Source organism: Saccopteryx leptura, chromosome 3, assembly GCF_036850995.1.
Source record: "Saccopteryx leptura isolate mSacLep1 chromosome 3, mSacLep1_pri_phased_curated, whole genome shotgun sequence".
In the NCBI taxonomy this organism is placed as follows: Eukaryota; Metazoa; Chordata; class Mammalia; order Chiroptera; family Emballonuridae; genus Saccopteryx; species Saccopteryx leptura.
Window position 1 is genome coordinate 269,092,651 of NC_089505.1, and position 23,879 is coordinate 269,116,529.

At 38.3% G+C, this 23,879-nt stretch overlaps 1 protein-coding gene across 5 annotated transcripts in view; it reads right to left on the reverse strand.

The window, feature by feature from the left end:
- Positions 1-1,284: 1,284 nt before the first annotated feature.
- PPP1R21 (protein phosphatase 1 regulatory subunit 21) overlaps positions 1,285-23,879 on the reverse strand; it is a 63,804-nt gene continuing 41,209 nt past the window's right edge. For all 5 annotated transcript variants that reach the window (XM_066378308.1, XM_066378310.1, XM_066378312.1 and 2 more), the window contains 9 exons: positions 22,676-22,803; positions 19,583-19,735; positions 16,407-16,499; positions 13,245-13,487; positions 10,002-10,034; positions 8,739-8,855; positions 5,903-6,001; positions 4,426-4,554; positions 1,285-1,976 (listed from right to left, as the gene is read on the reverse strand). In XM_066378308.1, the coding sequence (XP_066234405.1) occupies positions 1,947-1,976; positions 4,426-4,554; positions 5,903-6,001; positions 8,739-8,855; positions 10,002-10,034; positions 13,245-13,487; positions 16,407-16,499; positions 19,583-19,735; positions 22,676-22,803 (1,025 nt within the window). In that variant the 3' untranslated portion in view covers positions 1,285-1,946. The remainder of the gene's footprint in view (positions 1,977-4,425; positions 4,555-5,902; positions 6,002-8,738; positions 8,856-10,001; positions 10,035-13,244; positions 13,488-16,406; positions 16,500-19,582; positions 19,736-22,675; positions 22,804-23,879) is intronic.

Genomic DNA, 23,879 nt, shown 5'->3' on the forward strand with positions numbered 1-23,879 from the left:
TCCACCCCCCCCCTTCCTCTCTGTCTCTCTCTTCCCCTCCTGCAGCCAAGGCTCCATTGGAGCAAAGATGGCCCGGGCACTGCGGATGGCTCCTTGGCCTCTGCCCCAGGCGCTAGAGTGGCTCTGGTGGCAGCAGAACGATGCCCCAGAGGGGCAGAGCATCGCCCCCTGGTGGGCAGAGTGTAGCCCCTGGTGGGCGTGCCGGGTGGATCCCGGTCGGGCGCATGCGGGAGTCTGTCTGACTGTCTCTCCCCATTTCCAGCTTCAGAAAAATACAAAAAATAAATAAATAAATAAATAAATAAATCCAAAAACAGACTTCACACAACTTCCAATGCCACCAACACAGTCCAGTCCACCACCACCTCCAACAGCCTATTACTGTAACAACCCCCTAACTGGGCTCTGCTTCCACCATTGCTCCCACAATCTGTCAGAGCAGCTAACAGTTCCATCAAAACGAGTCAGACGGCATCCCTCCTCTGTCCCAGACCCTCCAAAGGAGGAAAAGGAATAGACTAAGAATGCCAAAAGGATTGCCAGCGAGGTTATTTGATGTTTCCCTCACTGTGCTTAGAGTCCTAGGCACAGCTACAGTGAAGACAGCTCGTTCAGCTGAGAGAGAACTGGAAATGTCACAGGACATGAAAAGGACAAAGGGACTTTAGACTTGAAGGACTAGGAAGAATGGGCCTGAGCTGACTCACCGAAGAGCCCCAAGGCAGGATCCAAACACTCCTTCACTGGAGACTGGGCATAACAACTGGCTTCTCTACAACAGGCAGCAGAGGATTTGCAGCAGAGGCCAAGAGTGGGCTGGTGCGAGAAGCTGGTGGTGAGCTCTCAGGGGAACCATAACAAAGCATTTTGGAGAGTGATTAGCAACTGCCTGGAGAAGAGGCTTAAAGGAGATGGCACTGCAGGCAGGGAGGTTGGGAGGTAGGGAGGAAGGGGTTTCTGAAACATCTCAGCTAATCTGGGGACTTGGACATGGGGTGAGCAGGGCCTGTGTAAGCAACTCAGAAGAAAGAAGCAATCAGTATATTTAGGGCCAGGCAACGGGGTACTGGGAGAGACACCCCTGAGGTGTACAATGAAATGATACAAAGTACCTCCTCAAGGCAAAACTCAAAGCCTTAATAAAGGATTAACCATACAATTATTCTTATTTGGAGGATTAGAAAGAGTCTATCTAAGTCAATTGGTATTTGGTAAATTTTGTAAAACCTACTTTAATAGGTTTCAGTTTCCTTTATCAAATTTTCATAGAGACTGAAGGTTTGATATATGTACGAATTTATTGACACCAATTTCCTTAAGCTATTATTCCAACACAGAGAGGGTACTGAAGAGCTGAAGACAATAATAATAAACCCACAAGATCTCAAGTTTGCAAGGCCCACTCCCTCAGAGAGAGAAAGAGAGAGAGAGAGAAAGAGGAGGAGAATGAGAAGGAGAAAGAGAGAGAGAAAAGGAAAAAGTCTTCAAAAAGAATCTGGAAACTATTTTCAATTATAGCATGAAGTAATGAGTTTGACAATGAAAGCATTTTATCCAGAAACATATATCTATTCCATAGATACCAAATCGATTACCATATAATTGAGTTTGAAAATATACAAAATATTTGTTGTTCTTACATACCGAAATTAAAACCTAATTTTAAAAAGTGCACAGTAAAAACAGCATAAGGAAACCTACAATATCCATGGTATGTGTATAGTTTTCCATTTTACTGTCAACATCAAATTCTGTATGTATTTGCCTTATTGGTTACAAATATATTTTGAATGTTTCAAGGCCTTTTACAACACTGATTAGTTTACTAGGTCCAACAACACTCCAGCTTCCTGAAGGCGGCCAGCACTGGACGAGGAGTCTCGGGCCTGCAGCTCCCTGCAGCAGTAGCAGCTCTGGAAAGAAGTCACCAACCTGCTAAGTGTAAACTATCGACTCTTGTTCTTTTTAGAATTTCCCTGTGCAAAGAAAAATATCAACAATAAGAACAGAAACTTCAAAAAAACATATCCCATCGTTTACAGACCAAGGTGCCTGGAACTTATATTATACTTTAGACAACTTTAGCTTCCAAAAGGAGAAAAGCTGATAACCTTGCATTGCTCATTTTTATTCAGTAATCACAAAGCAGTTTGTTACTTTTAAATCTCCCCACTCTCTAAGTCAGGGGTCGGGAACCTATGGCTCGCAAGCCAGATGTGGCTCTTTTGATGGCTGCATGTGGCTCGCAGACAAATCTTTAATAAAAAAAAATAATATTAAAAATATAAAACATTCTCATGTATTACAATCCATTCATTTCCCACCGCTCATGTTCATGGTTGCGGGTGGCTGGAGCCAATCACAGCTGTCCTCTGGGACAACACCAAATTTTTATTGGATAATGTGTAACGTACACGGGTCGTTGTATGGCTCTCACGGAATTACATTTTAAAATATGTGGCGTTCATGGCTCTCTCAGCCAAAAAGTTTCCCGACTCCTGCTCTAAGTTCATGGGCCCTTATCTGCCTGGGAACCGAAGACAGGCTTAAAGAAATAAAGCTATTTTGGATTTATCAAACCTCAAATATTCTTTTTGTTCCAAGGACAAAGGAGCTTATGATTTTATGAAACTGAATAAAAAACGGGCATTCGGACTTTTCAGTTTTGCATAACTTTTCCTCTTTCTGGAGAAATTCACTTTTTAGAAAAATATTATAATTAAATTCCTATACTTAACTACTGGATTCAAACTTTACATTCTTTTCATGTAAGTGGGAAATGCTTGCAGAATACAAACATTAAGAGCAAGATAATAGCAAGCAAATGGTTTTCAGGATGTTTACTTGGTATCCAGTGGAGACAATGTCAACTCAGCCATAAGATAATGCTTTGGCAATCTGAATTACACATGGACAGGGAGGGAAAAAAGAGCAATGGGGATCATAGATTAACCAAAGAAAGGTTAACAATATATAGTAAAAAGTGAAGAAGGATCTCTAACTCAGATTTTTATAATGACAGGTATTTTAAGGGCTAGATTAGAAAGTTCTGAGAGGGCTTGAAAATCCCCTCTTCTAAAAAGTAGCTTCAGTGACCTCTGCTATACTCAACATGAACCCTCCTCCGTTCAGAGCCCAGTGCCTCTGCAGCTCTGGAGTCTGAAGTTTCCCTGCTACTTTCTTTCATGTGTTAGGTGCTAAAACAGGCTTTCTCACACTGCTCATACTAATGTACTTTCTGTGTGAGCTAGCTATTGCCCTGCCGGAATAGCAAGAGGCCAAAGGGGTTAAAGAAGGCATTCTTTAAGAGGACCAACCCCCATCCCCTACCTCTAAGCTCAAGTTTCCTGAATCACAAGTAACTGGAGAACCATAATCAAAACCACATTGGCTGGTTACTACAATCATCACAAGATGCCCCAGAAAAGCATCACAGACACTCTCTGATGTAACCAGAGGCCAGTCAATACCATGAAACTACCCTGAGAAACAAAACTATATAATGCAGATTCCAATACATTAACATGATATATTTTCGAAGAAGATGCCAACTGAGCAGAATGCTGCCCTGCACCGCCACTAGGCAGATGCTAAAATAAACCTATGGTTTGTTTGTCTCTACTTCCCTCCCAGTGCCAGCACAGAGCCGGAACTCAATAAATGCCTGCTGAATCAGTAAGGGGCACCAGTGGATTTCAAAGAGCACAGGCTGGAGATAGTCAATCCCAGCTGGCGGTGGTACAGTATTGTTTGAGTTTCCAAAACATGAGAGCCTCAGAGGTGCTGCATGGAACCAAGTCCCAGGCCTCCTGAAGTGTACTTTTCATGATATGTGGACATGCATTCAACATTAACAATGATGCTGTTAATGACTGACCCTAGCCTGGAGGCTTTCTGTGGAATGAAATCGAAGGAACATTTGGAATTAAAAGGACAAGGCATTTTTAGGTTATAATGATATATATGAGAATTAATTTGCTAAAGGGGCTACTCTTCAACAGTATCATTTTAGATTCGTATAAAAAAGAGCCAGCCCCATCATAAACTTCCCAAGAGTCCTCCAAACTTACACAACAGCGCCTGAAATGCCAGAAAACAAAGGACACAGTACTGTATTAGGGCCTCAGAGGTCAGACTTCCTTTCAACTTATAACTCAGCCAAAGCCAATCTTACTTTTGGATAAGAGAACAAATGATAAATATATATATATATATTATCTATCTATATCTATATCTATCTATCTATCTATCTATCTATCTATCTATCTATCTATATATATACTTTTACAAATGACTTATAAATACTTTAAATCTCTTAACCTTTTGCTCCTGAAATGCACAGCAATGAAATACCTTATATTAAATACACTAAATATTAAATATCACATTGAAGAGAGAATACCTCCCTCCCCATCCTTCCCTTACCTTACTGGACATCTTTAGTGTGTCAATCTCTTCTCTCTGTTTAGACAATGTCTCATTCATGCTGCACAGATGGTCACTCATCATACTTAACTGATCCTCATAACTCCTCTTTGTAGTTGTCAGTTCATCCTAAATGGCAAAGGAACAGGGAAAAAGGAGGTAAAAAGTCAAAACCCCACCAGTCATAACCCTCTAAAGCTTTTTCTATTAAAAGAAGTTTGGAAAAGCAACTTATCTAAATGACTTCTATGATCAGTTAACATGAAGGTTAAGCCAAAGGCCTGACAAGAGAACCAAGTTACAAGAAATGAGAAAAAGTTTTTCTCAGCCTTCAAAACATTCTGAATGTCTTCGCAAAAATAAAAACATTTCCTTCCATGACAATTAAAAACTGTGGCAAAGAAACTAGAGAGCTACTTGGTCTTTCCACAGCCCTCAGGTTTTCCCGAGGCGTTGGTGAGGTGGGCAGTCCCCTCCGGTACCGCTCCCCACAGGGATGGCTCACAGCCCTCCGGGCAGAATCCTCCTGGGAAGAAGCACGTCCCTCTCTGTTCCGGCCTCTAAGGCTTACTTCAGGTCCTTCCATTCCAATCCTGTGCTCCCACCTAATCTAATCAACTAAGCTGAAACCAGGAGGAAGTAGGTGTTGCTGAGCTGATGTGTTTTTCTTTGCCTGTATCACACTGGGAACGGGGCTTTAAAACAAAGCAGTGAGTAAGGAGAAATATTTTGCAGCCCTACCTTTCCGCTTAGGTCAGTTTTATGAAACAGTTTTATGAAAGAGAAGGGACAGAGTAAGTCATATGACAGATATTAACAGGGAGGAGGAGGGAAAGAAAGGTCTCTGGGTAAGTAACTATTTAAAGAACTGCTTTATCACTGACATCGCTGTGGATCATACTACCACATATGGAATGAAAACATGTAATATGCTCAGTGCTTCAGTAAAGTGCAGCAAATACTGGTATTTTAATCCATGATTAGCAACTCTCACATAAGCAGATAAATACAGGAAAGGTGACACTGACTAAAATCTTCTATTTTTTATCATATTCTTTGAAATAATATTGGAAATTTTGGGAAGCTGAGAAATGTAAAGAAGTTGCAGGAAGAGGAAGAGTGCTGTAACTACTGCAATAGAGCGCATTATCTACTGCATACATTTCATACTGCATTTAAAGCAGACAGTGACAGCTAACCTGCTAAAAGTGTTGTCTATATGAAAGTAACTTTACTTACAAAAAAAAAATGCTGACTACAAAGCTATTTAAAATTAAAATCAAGTCAGAGAAACAAACAATACAACCACTTTTTGCCTTATAATAAAAGTAAGACGTTACTTTAAAATGAGTTAGAAATAAAGTGGTCAGAAAAATGTGTGTGTAGAGGTCGAATGCCACTACTTTAGAAAGGAAATGCTGACTTTGCTGCCCAAGAACTTTGAATGAAACTGCTTAGGTAACACTTACGGACTCACCTGAAGTCTGCTGATGTTCTGACTGGCCACTTTCATCTCTTCTGCCAGCGTCTCTTTGGACTTTTCAGCCAGGGCCAGTCTTTTAGAGAGTGCTCGGCACTGTTAATCAGAAAGCATTCCATTATCACATTTCCCAAAAGCAAATTCACTTCAGGGAAGATTATTAGAAAACACCCCTCTGGCCCTGGCCGGTTGGCTCAGCGGTAGAGCGTCGGCCTGGCATGCGGGGGACCCGGGTTCGATTCCCGGCCAGGGCACATAGGAGAAGCGCCCATTTGCTTCTCCACCACCCCCCCTCCTTCCTCTCTGTCTCTCTCTTCCCCTCCTGCAGCCAAGGCTCCATTGGAGCAAAGATGGCCCGGGCGCTAGGGATGGTTCCTTGGCCTCTGCCCCAGGTGCTAGAGTGGCTCTGGTCGCGGCAGAGTGACGCCCCGGAGGGGCAGAGCATCGCCCCTGGTGGGCGTGCCGGGTGGATCCCAGTCGGGCACATGCGGGAGTCTGTCTGACTGTCTCTCCCCGTTTCCAACTTCAGAAGAAAAAAAAGAAAAAAGAAAAAAAAAGAAAAGAAAACACCCCTCCCACACCACCCAAAGCAAAGCCCATCCTCCTTCCCTCCCTCCCCTTCCACAAATACCTGCAGATACCGACAGGCCTGTACCAAACACCAGAGTGCATATAGGAAGATGTGGTCCCACTCAGCATTTTAATGAGGAGACAAAATGTCTACTAACCCAAGCTCATCAATGTTTTTTTCCTATCTCTAGTCCGATGACCAGTGGGGTTACAAAAAACATAAGAAAGTTTTTACATTTACTCAGGATTCATTTGTACTCACACTGGACAAAAAGGAAGTGGTTATTTTAAACATTATCAATAGTGTCTGACCATGAAATATGGATTCTAAGATATGTCTCTTGCATTTTAAATCTTTTATTAAAGACCACATTCTAGGAACAATAAAAGCTCCACAGTCCTACTTTACAGATTATGCTCTGCCTACATGAAAAGAAAAACACAGACTGAGGACAGGACTGTAAAAATCCCAGCTGCTTTCTCTGGGGTTTCCACCAAATCTAGGCTCTCCAGAGACAGAAGAAAAAAGGAAAAAAAATCTATCTCACACTCTTGTTTAAAGAGGATATGCTATTAGAAAGATCACTAAACTTTCTGATAAGGCCAAGAGACTGACGAGGAGGATCTGCTGAGACACATTTGAATACTCTGTCAACGTCAGACACTCAGACTAATCATTCCAGTAAAGTCGCACAGGGGGTCACCACTTCCTGTTTACAGATGAGAAAAAACTAGGACAATTTAAAAATTCTTGTATCACAATTGTGCTGAAGACATTTAACTAAGATAAACAAGTCTCTTAGAAATAAAACAGCCTCAAAAATCCCCACTTGTTTCAGGCAAGCTCAGCCAACAGAGGCAAGCCCTCTAAAAACCAAACATCAATGTGTCCAGCACTAAACCTGAACAAGAGAAAGGAAGTTTTCTAAGGCATGAGTCCTTGTGAAGATAACAATCAAGTCTGGGACACTAACTCCGAAGGCAGTTAGGGATCCATATAAGGACATGATTTTGTGCGCAGGACTGCGTGGCTCAGATAATAAGTAGTTCAGCCGTTCTGTTGTAATCCATGCAGTCTGCTGGTCTCCCCATTTTCTAGAGCCCTGCAAGCTGTCACTATTGGTCCACTTATCAAACAGGTATGTAATGGTTGCTTGTGAACAACACTAAGCTAGGCTCATCATTTATTTCAGCAGGAAAAATGGAGCAAAGTCCCTCTCCACTTCCAGCAACTGGCTGCCTATCAACATCTCCATTTCCATAGTTATTGCAGAAAATCATGAAGTCAAATCCCAATAAAGGGTGTTCTCTTTTTTTTTAAATTTAATAATTACAACATTATAATTCTCTGACATCTACAGCTGACCTTTTAATATAAAGTTTCAAATCAGAGACCTTACAGGTATTCTTACATGTTGAGCAACATCCATTCTACCTTATCATTTGTTTCTTACTTTGATAGCTATACTTTCTTCCTTCATTTCCTCCCCTTCTAATCAATGAATTGTTTATGATTTTATTGATTATCTTGCATAGTGTTTTTCCAGTTCTCTTAAAATGAATTATTTAGTGAGGAAAGAAAATGTAATAAATAGTAAATTTTTGTATCTTTTAAAGGTTGAAAAACTATTGTATTTTTTATCACTTATAGTAACTCATTTCAACAAATTGTCATTTAGAAACTGGTTATTTTTTACTTTATGCATTTTTTTTTGAGAGAGAGAGAGAGAGAGGGAGAGAGAGGGAGAGAGAAGGGAGAGAAGCAGAAAGCATCAACTCCCATATGTGCCTTGGCCAGGCAAGCCCAGGGTTTTGAACCGGCGACCTCAGCATTCTCAGGTCGACACTTTATCCACTGCACCACGACAAGTCAAGCGAAACTGGTTATTTTTTGAAAAAAGGAAAAAGGAATATTTTGTTTTTTAACCTACCTATATGAAAATTCCTTGGCCTATAAATATTACCTGCCTTTAACTCTCTAAAACAAGTAATCTATAATCATAATGTTCCAAAACATACATGACCATAAGAAAAGTTACCTGTATGCCTCAACTGTTTTTCAGTAACTTGGAAATGACAAATCAGTCCTATGTTTATTGAAATGGAAATTTTGGTTGGTATACAGACCAAGCAATAGGAACTCCAACCAGATTCATATAAAATAATAGACACTGACTCCTCTCCTCTAGTGAGCAGCAGGACACTGACCTAATTCCTGACGGCATTAGGAAAACCCACCAAATCTAATTAGCTCTGCACTCACCTCAGCATAAAAATGCACTGACTTGCTGTCAGCCAGCTGCAGTTGCGATGTCAGCTCCACTATCCTTGCCATGTAGTGATTTTTAATTAAGTTTTCACGAGATTCCACATCTGGAACCTAAAGAGAGCACACATAACTAAATAAAAGAATGCCAGTGAGATGGAGCAGTTCTAGAAAAAAAAATAGTAACATTGCTTTAGGGGGAAAAAGGAGACAATATTTTGTACATTTTCTTTTGAAATTGATGAGGAATCCTAGTTTTCCTAGCTCTCAAAAAAACTTCAGACAGGGCAGGTAAATGAATACTCTAAATTTCCTCTTTCAACAGCCTGCCTATCTCAGAATGAGGCTGTGGCTTCAAGGGACAGAGCAGAAGGCAGGTACTGGGAAGCCCTGGGACCATGTCCCCCCCTGCTTTTATGAGCTACAAACCTGACTTTCAAATTTTCCATCTGTCTGACTCCTATTGTCCTCCTCTAACTGGAAGAGGACAGGAAAAGCGGACATGTGTTGGCACCCCTGAAATCTGAACATTCTTTTTTTCTCCACACTATTTTAAGATAGTTCTAATGCTCTTAAAGATACTAACCAATTAAACTATTTCTATAATGAACAGTTATGACTAGTATTTCTTCTAGTTACCCTAGCAATGACACACTATTGAATTCAGTTAAAAATATATGCAGAAGTTCAAGATTAACTAAGGTATAAGGCCAATAAGGAAATCAAAGAATCTACCAACTGACTTGAACTATATACCAACTCACCATACTGAGTGGTAAGCTGAATGACTTCAGTGTTCATTTAATGGTTATTTATAAACTTACATCTTATAATTTTTTAAAACTCAAGTATGCTAACCTATGTGACAAGCCAAATGAACCTGGATTCACTCACTTGAGGGCTGGAAACAACTAGGAAGCACACGGCTCATGCGCAAGGGGCCCAGTGGGAGGGCCAGCGGCTCAGCCTCACCAGCGTGCCAGCCAGCTGATGGCCACGCTTGAGCCACACCTTGTCAAACTGCCAAGACATGTCACTCAACAGGCATTTACAAAACAGGCTATAATTTGTTGGTGACAGTTCAAACAGAACCAGAGAAAAAGCAACATGGATCCCCAGTGGAGGGGGAAAACACTGGCTCCACATTTGCTCAACTGGTCAGAAAACACAATCAGACACAGCTGACTTTTGTATGACTTTGTCAACAAACATGCAACCAGATATTTACTAATAAACAACACGATGCCGAGCACACATTACCTCACTGTCAGATGTCCTGGTTAAAATCCCAATCTAGAACATAAGAAAAAAAAATGTTTTATACTAGACTGTTTACATTTCAAACACAACAGTACAAACATTTAATATTTTCTCAGTTCACACCGTTTGAGAACACACTGGGACTGGAGTACTATATTGCCCTCGGGACGTGTTACCACAAGGAAGCAGAACCTGTGGAACTGCACTTACTATGCTGCCAGGAGGCAGTAATGGATAATGATCATCACTGTTTCCTCTATCAGAAAGATGTTAGTCATTTTCATCACTGAAACCAACAACTGGGAAGAGAGAACAGTTTTGATTGACCTTGTCATTTCTGTGCCTCTTTCAAAAGCAGCAGCCAAGATGGTGACCATCATAACAGAACATTCCAAACAAGAAAAAGAAGAACAAAAACAAAACAACCACCACCACCACCACCACCATAACAAAAATCACTGCCTGAAAATTCAAAAGGAGACTGAAGAAATACATTTTTGAAACAATGTTATTATGACATCAATCTGTGTTCATTTCAGATTTAAATCAATGAAAATGTAATTTGAGACACATTAAAGCGCTGCCAGGGTTTTTTTTTTGTTTTTGGTTTTTTTTTTTTTTTTTTTTTCTGCAAGAGAGAGAGACAGAGAGAGAGAGAGAGAGAGACAGGGAGAGAGATGAGAAGCATCAGTTGGTAGTTGTGTCACTTAGTTGTTCATTGATTGCTTCTCATACATGCTTTGACCAGGGGACTCAGGCCCATCAAGCAACCTGTTGCTCAAGCCAGCGACCTCGAGATCATGTTGATGATCCTACTGTCAAGCTGATGACCCCGCATTCAAGCCAGCAAACTTGCACTCAAGCCGACAAGCTTGCACTCAATCCAGATGAGCCCATGCTCAAGCCAGCATCCTTGGGGTTTCAAATTTGGGATCTTAGCATCACAGGTTGACACTCTATCCACTGCACAACTACCAGTCAGGCAAAGTGCTGCCACGTTTTAGAGCTCGGTTTTGTGGATTAAGATTCCAAAAACAGACAGTCATGATTACTAGACTCAAGTTATTGTTCCTGTGCTTGGGTACTATAACTTAAAAAGACCATTGGAAACTCAGTCTCAATGCATTCTGTTCATCTGAGATGAAACCCAGTAAACAGTTTTCACAGATTCTAAATTATATCCTCAAGAGCATTACTCTGAACAGTGAGCTATACATCAACTGAACGTGTGCTAATAAGGAATGTTATGCCCATCTAGCTAAAAGGGTTTTTATAAAACTTTTTTTTTTTTTTAAGAAAGAGTCATAATTTTCTAGTAACTGAAGCAGGAGTAGCAATTAGTCTTTCCCTTTCGGTTAAAAACTGTTTACAGTAACACACCAATCATTTAATTTTACATATTCAAATATCACTACATTTGGCATTCATTCTGCCTCTCCGGCCTCACCCCTCCCGAGTTATGGTTTGAGAATGTGGGACAACACACAGCTCCTCTGTACAGATGCTGATCCAAGCTCTTATTCCATTAGCTTGAGAACAACTAAGGGAAAGGAAGAGAGCCAATCACACAAAAAATGAAAGGAGGCCGACCATCTCTTGGTTCTCTAATCCTGACCATCAAAGACCACGCCTAAAACTGGGTTTCACTGAAAATGTGGTAAATGTAGCAATCTCCACTGTACTTTAAATGAGAGATGATAAAAGGAAAGGCTGAAAAGCAGAAACATCAAGGAGGACAGAAAATGCCATCTCTTTTTATCTCTTCTGTCTTCAGGTCATTTCTGGCAGGAATCAGCTGTGTGCGGAGGGAGAATTCCAGAGCAAGCCCCTTCTCTCTGCCTGAAATACTCTTCTCCCGACTTGGACTGCTGCTCACTTTTGAAACATACTTATTGTACCTCTTCTGTGACCTCCTTCCACCCCCAGCGCTCCAGAGGACTTCTCTACGATCCCACAGCACTCTGTACAGGGCTCACTATAGGGCTATCCTGTGTGCCTGGTGTCCATTCAAGTCCAAACTCTGAGAAGTTTGGGCTGTGTTTTTCACTTTTCTAACACTTTTAATTCTTTTTCTCTCCCTTATATTTTATTACAAAAATTTTCAAATATACAGAGAGTTGAAGGGAAAGGTATTAAAGAAAACATCTGCATAGTCAACATCTATACTCAATAATTGACATTTTGCTACATTTGCTTTATTTATCTGTGTGTATATATTTATTCTGAACAATCTGAAGGCAAACTGCAGACATTATGATACCCTACCCTAATTTTTCTGGCATTTATCTCCCCCAAATTAAGATATTCTCCTAAATAATCATAATACCATCATCACACCTAGGCAAATTATAATCTGAGTTTCTGACACTGTTAAGGTGCAATGAAGTCAGTATACATATTGAAAATGAAGTTGGCTTGCATATTTTCCTAGCAGGTATGCTCTGAATCAGATGCAAGGTCAGTGTAGAAGGGCCATGATGTGTTTGTTCTTCAATAGTATCTGTGAGCTATGGGATTAAGTCACACACTGTTGGCATGAGGCCCTCAAGAAGCACCGCAGCTCTCCTCAAGTTCCCTGAGAAATGCTTGTAAAAATATTCCCATCAGTCCTTTCTGGTTAGGAGAATATTTTTTCCTTCCCGATTTCTCCTTTCCTAGATTTTCTAAATTTTTAACAGTAGGGAGAATATTATAATAAGAAAACTTCTCTCAAAGTAACTCTGAATTCCATAACTCAAAAAAAGATGTTTCTTCACTTTCTAAATCACTTCAATTAAATATAAGGCAAGAAATACAAAGTTGCAAGATACTGCCAGTCTACTACCTCATGAAATATAACTAACCCGATGGGTCTTTGTATTAAATATATGTCATAAAGCTTTATAGTGTCTAGACATATACCACATAATTGGTTAAAAATGCTATTTGTGTTCACTTCTATAAAGTGCTAGGCATTTAGCCCTTGGTCAGAAACATAATTCCATTTTATTGTTACTATGGAAAAACAGAATTTTCTTAAATTTGACTTGCACTATCTATTCCAGGAACACAGCCCTCACCTTGGGAAAGTTTCATGTAAAATCAAAGGGAATTTAATGGAGATGCTTTTCGGAAGGAGGTATCTGCTTACCAACCTGCTTTTTCAAAAGAACGTGGATTATCCCTATTATGTAATTTAGATGGTTAACATTGAACACTGGGTTAGGGCCTTACCAATTAACAGTAAAAAGAGACGGCACTTACCAGACTGGTGCTGTGAACTGGCTCTGGAGCAGCCTTCACTGGAGCTTCCTCCTGGCCCGAAGCACTCACCACAGAGGCGTTTTCCTGGGCCGGCCCAGCCTCCTGCCCACTACTCGTACTCCTCAGCCTAACTGCAATTCGCTGGTTTTCTTTCTCCAGCTTGATTTTGGCTAATTGTGCTTCCAACATCCAATGTTCTTTTTCCTGCTCTAGTTTAGAAATCTTCTCCAAACTCTGCTGAACCTTGAAAGCAACAGAGAGTTCTGCACCTTAGAGGATGATGAAGATAAAACTTAGTGGCCAAATACTTTACAGAATGTAAACCAAAACCACCTCAGAGGTGAAAACAAAAAAGCCTGACCCTGGAATAGGGAAAGATTTACTCAACAAAAATCACATCCATAAATTAAGAAATTGAACTACAGTAAAATCAAAAATTTTCTATTCATTGAAAGGTATTAAGAGAGTAAAAAGGAAAGCCCCCAAAATGGAAGAAAGATGTACCTAATAGAGGACTAATATCCAGAACATACTGCAGCATTCTACAAATCAGTAAGAAAAAGACAGCCCAACAGAGAAACAGAAAAAAAGAAAATAAGACTTGAATAGACACTTGACCAAGATTATAAATATAAGAAAGACAGTACTCAATGTCACTAATTATCAAGGAAAAGCAATTGAAAACCACCTAAATGACTAAAATTTTTAAAAAAGTGGAAAGATTAAGTACAAACTGGCAGTACAGAACAGTCATGGGATGTGAAGCACAGCACAGGCAGTCCAGTCAGTAATAATGTCATAACCATGTATGGGGCCAGGTAGGTACTTGACCACTTTATAAATTTTACAGAATAATAATGAATGTAAACTGTAATTGAAAAAAACCCAGAAAATATAAAGCTAGGTATATTTATGGAATAGTTGTAATAATCATATATATAGTGCTAAAAGGAGTAAAATTTGGGACAAACACTGAAAAACTGTCTGGCAGGATCTTTTAAAACTGAACATATCGCCCTGGCTGGTTGGCTCAGTGGTAGAGGGTCGGCCTGGCATGCAGGAATCCCGGGTTCGATTCCCGGCCAGGGCACACAGGAGAAGTGCCCATCTGCTTCTCCACCCCTCCCCCTCTCCTTCCTCTCTGTCTCTCTCTTCCCCTCCAGCAGCCAGGGCTCCATTGGAGCAAAGTTGGCCCGGACGCTGGGGATGGCTCTGTGGCCTCTGCCTCAGGAGCTAGAATGACTCTGGTTGCAACAGAGCAACGCCCCAGATGGGCAGAGCATCGCCCCCTGGTGGGCATGTGGGTGGATCCCGGTCAGGTGCATGTGGGAGTCTTTCTGACTGCCTCCCCATTTCCAACTTCAGAAAAATACAAAAAAAACCCAAAAAACTGAACATATCATAGCCAGTAATCCCCTTCTGGGTACATCCCCAATAGAAATGCATGCAAGTTCATCAAAAGGCATGTATAAGAATGTTCATAGCAGCATTAGGATAGCAAACACTTAAGACTACCCACATATTCATAAGCAGTTAATAATAATGTATATTCACACAATACTCAACAGCAATGAAAATGGACAAATTACAACTACATGTAACACAGATGAATATTACAAATCTAATGTTGAATGAAAGAAGACAGACCTGAAAGAGTATACACAACATATCTCACTTAATAAAAAAATCAGTATAGGCAACAAACACAATTATGGTGTTAGAACGCAGGATGATAGTTATCTTTTGGGGAGAGGAGAATAGCAACTAAAAAGGGCATGAGAAAGGCTCCTGCGGTCCAAGTAATATTTACATAAATAAGGAAATATTCTTTTTTAAACATTTTATCTATGTGCTGGTTACATTAATTTATTGGGATACAATTAACAATTTGTATACTTTTATTTAATTGCATTATACTTCAATAAGAAGTTTAAAAAGCTAATTCTCGGGGCACAGAAAAGCTTGAGAATTACAGAAAATAAAATCTTATAGTGAATTCCAAGTGCTTTACCAGCTATCATGGCTGAGCAATCACTGAGTACCAAGCACTATTCTTGGTACTTTCCTCCTGTCATCCCACCAGGTCTCCTAAGAGTCCTACAGTTCTCATTTCTCAAACAGAATGAAAGCTCTCCGCAGCTAAACCACCTGCTAAGCTAGCAAATGGCAGAGCCAGGATTTAGGGCCCCATCTGTCTAGCTCACAAGTCTGATTTTTTTCACTATATCACACTGCCTCCCATTGGCTCAATTAATCCTTACAGGACCCTGAAAGGTAGATATTATCTTTACTTTAGAGAGGCAGGAGGTGAGACCCAGAGTGGTTATTAGACTAGCCTGCAGCTGGTCAATGGAAGAGTGGGAAAAGCAATAGCTTTGAAGTCAGACAATTCTGCCACTTACTAGCTACTCTGGATAAAAGCTATTTCATTTCTTTGAGTTTTACTAGCTTCACATAAGATAAAGTCTAAAATAAATTTTTTTTTTTTAGATCGTCCACATTTTATTGTCTCAGGAATTCTGTTTTTCAAGAATTATTCTGTGAATGAAATTTTTAGTTCCAACATCACAATATACTAATATTGAAAAGATAATTGATATGTGTCCAATGAATAAGATCAGTATAGATGAAATATTGTCTCAGATGAATTTATTTCTGTTGTCTTTAAAATAAACATTACCAAAACTAAAAGCAAGCCAGTGTTAAAGTGAATAAACCTCTGACGAAGCTACACTGGTGTCAGTTTGTACCAACTTGTACAAAGATAGTACCTCCTACCTTTACCTGCCTCCAAATACAATAAAGCAATTGAATACTAAAATTTTTTCATTCCTGCTCATTTAAGAAATAAAATAACCCTGAGTTATTTCAGACATTTAATCTAGTGCCTAAAGAAAAAATTAATCATCATGGCCAAAGTATGTTGATATTATTTTACTGGTGATTATAATACCTACTGAATCAAGATGACTTTAAATTTAGAGTACAAAGAAATGTTTTCAATGAATTATGCTTATGGTGCCTTTTAGCATGTGTTAAACAATTAACTTTACATGTTTATTTCTATAGCTTTATAAATCACCATATGTATGTTAAAAACCTTTTGCAGGGAGATTAATATTTATGCCCTTTAGCAAGTGCTATGATATCCAGGTGCCATACCTGTTGTGCGAGGCCTTCTCGACTTTCGGTAGAGCTAAGTAGGACCCGGCGGTTGGCCAGTGCTTCTTCATAAGGCACAGACTCAGAGAAAGGCTATGAGAAAATCATCACAAAAATTAAAGAAAAAGATATTACCCTCCTGATCCCACATATACAAATTAGAATGTTAAATGGGGTTTGATAATAAATTCAGATGTATGCCAAGATAGACTATTTCCTTTAATAAATGTAAAAAGAAATTTCTTTCCATTAAAAAAAAAGAAAAATAATAAAGGTGAATTTGTTATCCAAGTTACAAGATACACTACTTAAAACTGTATTGACTTGCACCATAATAGAAAGATAAAAAAACAGGATAGAAAAATCTAAAACCAGACAAAAGCAAATACAAAAATATATTATGTGACAAATGTTGCATTTGCAAGTCAATGGAGAAAGGTAGCCTGGATAAATGGTACAAGAACAACCAAATTATTTTTCTAAGTAATTTAGAAAAATAAGCATTTAGATCCCTATTTTTGCACCTCATATCAGAATAAAGGAATTCAAGATGGATTGAAAAATCTCAATTTAAAAATTTAGACCACAAAAGAACTGGGAAAAAATATGGGTGACTGTCTCTAATTTTAGAAAGTGCTCTGACTTTCCAAGATTCCCCTGAGAATCACCACAATTAAGAAAAAGATTAGGCCCTGGCCGGTTGGCTCAGCGGTAGAGCGTCGGCCTGGTGTGCAAGTCCCGGGTTCAATTCCCGGCCAGGGCACACAGGAGAGGCACCCATTTGCTTCTCCACCCCTCCCCCTCTCCTTCCTCTCTGTCTCTCTCTTCCCCTCCTGCAGCCAAGACTCCATTGGAGCAAAGATGGCCCGGGCGCTGGGGATGGCTTTGTGGCCTCTGCCTCAGGCGCTGGAATGGCTCTGGATGCAACAGAGCGATGCCCCAGAGGGGCAAAGCATCGCCCCCTGGTGGGCATGCCGGGTGGATCCCGGTCGGGCACATGCGGGAGTCTGTCTGACTGCCTCCCCGTTTCCAGCTTCGGAAAAATGAAAAAAAAAAAAAAAAAAAAGAAAGAAAAAGATTAGTTTGATGATATAAAAATTAAGACTTATTTTTTGAAAAATAACTACAGCAAACTGAGGAGGAGGAAATATTTATAATACAAATAAGATATCTAAATCCTTAATATAGAGAGAGCTGTCAACGCTACTTAGGAACATTTATTTTAAAACAGAAAAATGATTTGAACAGGGAATTGATACAATAAATATTCAAAATAACTTGTGAAAAGATGTTCCACTTCAATAATAAGCAAAGAAGTGTAAATTAATTTAACAATATGAGGCTGCTCATCTGAGGCTAAAAAATATTAAATTTATGGGTTAAACTTATACTTCAATTGATGGTAAACTATAAATAGGTAACCTTCCTAAAGTGTTTTAAAATATGAAAATGTGTCAAAATATGAAGTATTCCTAGACTTTGAACCAGCTATTCCTTTTTTAGAAATTAATCTTAAAGATATAATTAAAACAATTAGAGAAATATAGGGAGATAGGTAGCCTTATACATTACTAGAAGGGAAAAAATAGTATAGCCTCAGAAAGAAAAGAAAAGAAAAGAAAGAAAGAAAGAAAGAAAGAGAGAGAGAGAGAGAGAGAGAGAGAGAGAGAGAAAGAAAGAAAGAAAGAAAGAAAGAAAGAAAGAAAGAAAGAAAGAAAGAAAGAAAGAAAGAAAGAGGGAGAAAGGAAAGAAGAAGGGAGGGAGGGAGGAGAGGGAGGGAAGGGAAGGGAAGGGAAGGGAAGGGAAGGGAAAAACAGTATATCCACTTGTAAGGGCAATTTGACAGTAAATACAGTATTAAAACTTAAAATGTGCAAACGACACGATCCAGAACATTCCACTTCTCAGTATTCCACACACTTGCTCAAAAAGGCATTTATAAAACTATCCATCACAGTATTATAACAACAGTAAAAAACTGGAATCAACCAAAATAACCACCAATAACGGAACACCTAAATGAACCACGTAACAGTCACATTATAGACTTCTATGCCGTATTTAAAAGGGAAATTGTAGCCACCATGTGTCATAACATAGACAAATCTCTAAAACATATTTTAAATAAAAAAGCAAGATGCACTGCACAACAAAACATGCATTTAGGTTTAAAAAAAGAAAGTTCTATATATTGTATATTGTCTCTAGGTTTATATATGTGCATAAAAATGCTTCAAAAGAGTTTGAATGGAACTAGAATTAGAGATTGTGATTTGCCTATAATATTCTAAGGTAATATAAGAATGTATTTATGCACTATGTATAGGTAAAAGTGAAAAGGAAATAAGAAGGAAAAGGTAAAAACAAACACACAAAGTTGCATGTGCAAGAATACCCACTGTAGTATTGCACGTAACAATTAAAAATAAGAAACAACCTAAAAATCTACTAGAAATGGATTAATTAAATTATTACACATTTAACAGAATGAAATACTATAAATGAAATTCTATACAGGCATTAAAGGAGAACAATTTTTAATGTTTTGATATATAAAGCTATCCACATTATATTACAAGGAAAAAACAGACTCTAAAACAGCAAACATATCCAAATATATTCTCTTTTTATAGCATATGTATCTGTGTGTGTGCATGGTCATACATGCATTAAAATTTCTTTGGATATAGATATACTCTAACAAAGTCAAGAGTAGCTAGCTTTGAGTGGTAGAATTTGGGATGACCATAATTGTCTTCTTCATGTACTACTGTATCTTGATTTCTTTTTGCAATGATTGTGTATTCTTACTATACTCAGATAAAAATTATAGATGTACTCCTATTATATTTTTTGTTTGTACAAGTTTAAGATTTTCTAAGGTTTAACACTATTGGCTGCCTGGTTGCTCCATCCTGAGCAGTCCACCAGGCACTGGGGACATAAGTCCACCACGGCCTATGTGTATATCACATATTAGGTGAGATTTGGGTCTCTGTTACCTCCTCCTCTCCAAAGACCCTCAACACCCACCAACCACCATTGCCTCAAAATTGTGTAAAACCTAAATAATATGAATGGTGGAAAAACTCCTGCCATTCTCTGGAATTATTCCTGATTTTTCCTTCAATTTATGTTATCAGAAGCTCCAATAATGTTAACAGAAGCTCACAGACCTTTCTCAAAGCCTTCATATAGGCGGCAGCTTTTTTCTTGTACTGCAGCATGCATTCGGCTGAAAGGGGACTAATGAATCCACTTGCTGCCTTAGGCCCATAGCTCAGTGAAGCAATGAAGTAGTCCACATTGTTGCTGAAGAAAGATGCAATCTAAATGAAGTGTGACAAGAAGATAGATTTTATTTTCCAATAATATACCTAAAATAAATAAATATATATAGTGGTTTTTGAAGTAAAGTTAAAGATACTCAGAATGGAAATGAAATATCAGCACTTGCCCCAAAGTCCACATTTATTTGAGAATGCCTAAACAATGATTTATAATAAAAAAGACAATACCAGTATAAATATTGAGACTGTACTACTGACAGGTCTTAATCTAGGCAATTTTTATTCTTCCTGAAAACCAAAATGGATTCTGACTTTTTCAGTATATTCCTAGATGATGTCCATGAGCTTGACTTCAATGATTCTGCCACTACTCTCAAAATATACACATTTGGGTTTATACCTTCCATTTGAATTTTAACTTTAAATGTTTCATATTCCAACATAAGACATAATGCAGGCATCTTGAATATGCAATCTCTGCTTAAATTTAATTCTGTAAAACTCAATCTGTACATCACAAATATAATAGAAAAGAGTGAAAATTAAGTAGATTCTTGTCACTTAATGATTTAGCCTTTATTAAGTGTACATAAGCAGCCACAAAGATCCATAACTACAACTTTGATGAGCCACGATCTTTTTGAATCTACAGTGCTATATATGAAATGGTGGTACAAATAAAAATGTCTAAAGAAAGTCTTGGATACTCTAAAGAGTATTCTATCTTGATAAATAAGAAAAAGTGAGCCTGACCAGGTGGTGGCACAGTGGATAGAGCGTTGGACTGAGACACAGAGGACCCAGGTTCAAGGCCCCAAGGTCACTGGCTTGAGCGCAGGTTCACTGGCTTGAATGTTGGATCCTAGACATGACTCAGTGGTCGCTGGCTTGAGTTCCTTGAGTTCAAGGTCGCTGGCTTGAGTATGGGGGGGTCACTCACTCTGCTGTAGCCCCCCACACACCCCTAGTCAAGGCACATATGGGAAAGCAAACAATGAGCAACTAGGGTGCCACATGAAAGAATTGATGATTCTCATCTCTCTCCCTTCCTGTCCGTCTGTCCCTAAATGTCTCTCTGTCTCTGTCTCTCTCACTAAAAAAATAAAATAAAATAAAATGAAATAAAATAAAATAAAAATAAAATAAATAAGTGACTTATAAAACAGAGTATTCTATATTGGCAAGAATTGTCCAAAAAGTAGACAATTAATTACTAATGGTCTGAAGGATTATATTTTTTCATTAATACTTTACTTTGTCAAATTAAATTCTATGTTAGGCAATATTCTAGAAAATGAGGACCTACTAAAATTCTTGAGCCATATATTCCTTATGAACGACATGGACAATTACACACTCAGTGTTTGCATTTATTTCATGGTAGTGTACAATAAGGTTTATTTTCTTTGCCCTTTCTATCATGTCTACAGTTCCCAAATGCTCTTTCATAAGCATGTTACACTTTCTTATTGTTTTTTAATACAAGCTACAAAATTATTTAATCAAATCACATTAGCTAAGTATTAAGCTATTATACCATAGTCTAACATTAGTTCAGATATTTAATTAAAAACCATTTATAAAAATTCCAAATGAAGTTCAAATACTTTTTCTTGAGACAGTTCAAGGTTTCAGGCAAAGCAAATCTAACATAAACTATGAATATATAGGCATTAAATATACCACAGTTCTTATAAAAAGTGGCAAATGCAGAGACTCCTGTAAAATACCAACATTCGCTTTTTCTGGAATTTGTCTTAACTGACATGGCTGTAGAATAAAAGCATTCAAGTGGAGGCAGTGGGTGTGGTTTTCTGACCAAGGAATCCTATAGGCACAGATCTGAGAACTGACAGAAACTAAAGGAAGCACCCGTTAAGTTTGGCAATATCTGACATGATCTATGATCGTTTCTGATTAACTTAAACCACTAGGAAAAAAAATGTTTTTATTATGGTCAACTTGTCAGAAAAATAATGGTATATAAACATGGATCAAGATGAGCATTTCCTTGAGAAATTACGTTGAGTCAGCTAAAATAAATGGGCTAAAATAATCCTGAATCTAGTCCTTCCAGCGTAATATATACGGTTAATTCTCATAGAAATCTTACTCTCTAAAGGGATTGATCATAGCCACATGAACATGCATTCCTAGAATGTGACTTCTGCTAAAACTAGATATTCAAGATAGAATGAGTTTTAAAGAAACTGCACTTGGTCATTTTATAATAATTAAGTACTTAATGATCCAAATGATCATTATCCAATATTAAGAGTTCAATGAAAAGACCTATGTTGAAGGCACTTTGAAAGTACTTGTTTCCTGACCTGTGGCAGCGCAGTGGACAGAGTGTCGACCTGGAATGCTGAGATCGCCCATTTGAAAGCCTAGGCTTGCCCGGTTAGGGCACATACAAGAAGCCACTACTACTACTACAAGTTGATGCTTCCTGCTCCTCCCCTGCCCCTTTTTCTCTCTCAAATCAATAAATAAAATCTTTAAAAAAAAAGAAAAAAGAAGAGGTGCATTAAAAATAAAAGTACTTGTTAAAGTTCAAAACCACAGAGTTAGCATTACCACAGTATTACCAAAACACAAACAAAAAGCTTGGGGGAAAAAATCCAAATATGAACAGAAGATTTTCTTTTATTTTTATGTATCCCAATTTCTAATAGGAAACCTTTGATATATAAGGGTGTATATTGAGACCATCTAGAATCTTCAAATCATCAAATAGGTCATCAAAACATAAAAAGTTAGTTATCCTCATACTCATCACACATACTTAAAAGTAATTAACACATTGCTTTAAATACTAAGTAGGGAGGAGGAAATGGGAGACAACCTTATTTCACAAAAAGCCTGATACTCCAAAATCCTTTTACAGATCAATTTTCCTATGTCATTTAAGGAAGAAAAAGAAGGAGCATATGTAAGAATTGAATTTAATGTCAATGTAAACCAGAGAAAAATTACCTTTCCTGCTGCATTTGTTAATGCCACTGCTGATGACAAGATACAGTCATTCGTTGTTATGAGCTTCTGTGTTGCTGTTGGAAGGTCATGCTCTATTGTAGCTTTTTGACTATAATGTTTGGAAATATCTGTAAAAGCAATCGAACAAAAACTCATTATTATCTATATAAGGGGCATATAGATAACTATACTGTTAATATCCCATATCTATTCTTACAAATTTACTTAAAAGTGGCCCAAATATCAGGATTGTGCTGAATATCAATTAGGTCACAATCCATGTGAAAAGAATAGAGAGAAGTGAGGGTCTCTTAACACCATCCCAGCGTCTCTTTCACAGCCACTAGCTTGTTGATCCCTCACTTGAGTGTTAACCCTTATTCTAGTGTTGGGTAAATGACCCTGACCAATATTTACCAGTTAAAACCTAGGATTTGATAGTCCAATAGGCACAAATGAGAATTTATCTTGTACTTATATAAGCAAACCATGAGGTGGGAACAAAACTGCCAACAGAGGCACAAGGTCCCACAGTCCTTACTGGACGGTAGCTAGTTGGCTAGTACACACTCTAACAATGAGAAACATCTCCACAGCCAAAGAAGGGCAGCATACTACAGTGGCTGGCTTCACGTGCTACTGCCTCCAGTCCAAGAATAAACAGTACAGCCAAGGTCTGTGGTTAGAAAGGCACAGAACAGAGATTTAGCTATCAGCATGTTAAGACAAACTGCAATAGGTGAAACTGGCCAAACAGTCAAGACTGGGGTTTTCTGGGTCTCTGAGAAATGAATAATTTTGTCTTGGAAGTAAGGGAAAATGGGAAAGTTGTTAAGACAACATGATTTACAAGGAAGGGTAATTATATTTTTAAGTAATAAAGTGTTTACCATACAGCCTCCTTTAAATTTTTTAAGAATACTTTTGTTATACAGCATTATCATTACCAACAAAGCTAAAAATAAATAACACAATATGAAAATTAACTTTTATAGCAGATGTGTATGCAGAGACTTTCATTTATTGAGAATCAAGAAATTTAGTTAATTTTAGACAGTAGATAATTCAGAGGAAATAAGACCATTTAGAAAGAAATGGTATTTGAGATTTAACCTGATATGACCATGATATTTTAATATAAAATTACCGTAAATGTTATGAACAAATTTTTACTAAAATTTTTAAACTAGGGTATTATTTTATT